Here is a 2,003-nt window from a genome sequence, read left to right on the forward strand (position 1 = left end):
CATACATACACACACATATACAAACATACACACACACACCATCACACACACTCATACAAACACACACACACACTATCACATCCCCCACTCACACACACACACACACACACACATACACACACACACACGCACACACACGCACACTCACTGTGCATTTCGCCCCTCCAATACGGCCTCCACCTGTTGCACTATGGACTGTGCTGTTGTCCCCTCGTACTCATACACAACAGGCAGCACGCCAAACAGCACCGCATCCAGGAGCAGCTGAAAACACAGAACACAGACACAGTCATGACACATGTTCAGCACAGACACAGTCATAACACATGTTCAAAGTGCATATTTACTGTACATAGAAGACTGACTCTATCATGACACAACATCATGACACAAGGCTACTATCACAATATACTGTCAATATCACAGCACACTGTTCCTGGCATGACACACTGCCACTGTCACAATACATTGTCACTGATACAAAATGCTGTCACTGATACAAAATGAAATGCTGTCACTGTCAAACACACCGTCACTATCACAAAACAACGTCACTGTCACAACACACTGTCACTGTCACAGCCCACTGTCACTGTCACATACACCTTCACTGTACACTATCTATGTATAATTTACTGTACACTGTAAACATACACATTGACTGTACACCATTAACATACACTTTCAATGCACACTGCCAATGTACACCTTCACCCATACTCCATAAATGTACATCTTTCCAACACCCCATCAATGTACACTTCCAAAGTAATAATAATTTGTATAGCGTAAATCCCCTACTCAACAGCAAGCTTTTTGGGCTTTGCAATCTATATTACTACCCCAGCAGACCTGATAGAATTCTGAAACAATCTCAACTTTCTGGGAAGCACACAGTGCAAGCTGCAATTTATAGGCGCTAAAACACTAACATGCTGACGACAAGATCTTCCGTTGTCTATGGCTAGGTACCCATTCCTACCTGAGTGAAGTGAGGATACAACGTTGGGCCTGTGGCCTGAACCCCTGAACCTGTAACCTTACAATTACAAATCTGGTAGCCTAACCACTAGGCTACCAACACCATCAACGCACTCCTTTACTGGGCACTGTTAACCATACACCTTCACTGTACACCGTCAATTTACACCTTCACTTTAAACTGTCTGTGGTGAAGTGGTTAGGTATTTGTGGTTGCCTAAAAAAACCTGAGTTCGATTCCAGGTGGGGAGAATTTTTATTGAATATCTCAGTCTTTGTCTAGGAACAATGTGTCCTTCTCAGCCCAGGTTGGGCAAAGCCTGCCTCATTTAAGATCTAAATTGTGCCAAAGGGGATGTAAAAACACCAACATTTTTTGTCGATGTGCACCTTCATTGTACAGCAACACTGTAAAAAAAAAGGTATGGGTTTGACATCTCTGTCAATATTATTAGCCAGGACCTTTAAATTTAACGTCTGTCTCCGATAAGATCAGGCCAAATGGGCTATGATCCACAAAAATGCTTTTTGAATAAAAAGACCCGAGTTCAAGAACGTCCAGTTTGGGCTTTGAAACAGGCTATTTACTCTATAGCCCAGCATGATACCAACTGAGCTAACAGAGCACCCATACCAACACTGTACATCAAACATGATTATTACCGACATCAATTTGATATTTCATCAAAAACTGCATTACTTTGGACTTGGTTACACTTATGAAACCTACATAATTTTCGCAACCTCTATATTCACAATCCAGCATTATTTTCCTTTACACCCACAAAACTGAAGTTATTTTCTTCTACATCTACAAAACTGCACCAACAGAGGGGAGACAAACCTCTGCTCCAGGCACCCGTGATGAGATGATCACGACACGAGGGTTGACACTCGTAAAGCTTCCCCCAATCTGGATGGTTTTTTTGGAGTGAGCAGGAGCAAGACGGAAACTGGGGAGCAAAACAAAACAACAGGATAAATAGATAGATAGATGGATGAATAGATGGATGAATAGATGG

At 42.2% G+C, this 2,003-nt stretch overlaps 1 protein-coding gene across 1 annotated transcript in view; it reads right to left on the reverse strand.

The window, feature by feature from the left end:
* LOC101845435 (epithelial cell-transforming sequence 2 oncogene-like) overlaps nt 1-2,003 on the reverse strand; it is a gene marked incomplete in the record, with an annotated part of 42,919 nt that overhangs the window by 21,591 nt on the left and 19,325 nt on the right. The window contains 2 exon segments of the mRNA XM_035968656.1: nt 149-264; nt 1,826-1,934. Of these exon segments, the coding sequence (XP_035824549.1) occupies nt 149-264; nt 1,826-1,934 (225 nt within the window).

Source organism: Aplysia californica, unplaced genomic scaffold (genome assembly GCF_000002075.1).
Source record: "Aplysia californica isolate F4 #8 unplaced genomic scaffold, AplCal3.0 scaffold00004, whole genome shotgun sequence".
Lineage (NCBI taxonomy): Eukaryota > Metazoa > Mollusca > Gastropoda > Aplysiida > Aplysiidae > Aplysia > Aplysia californica.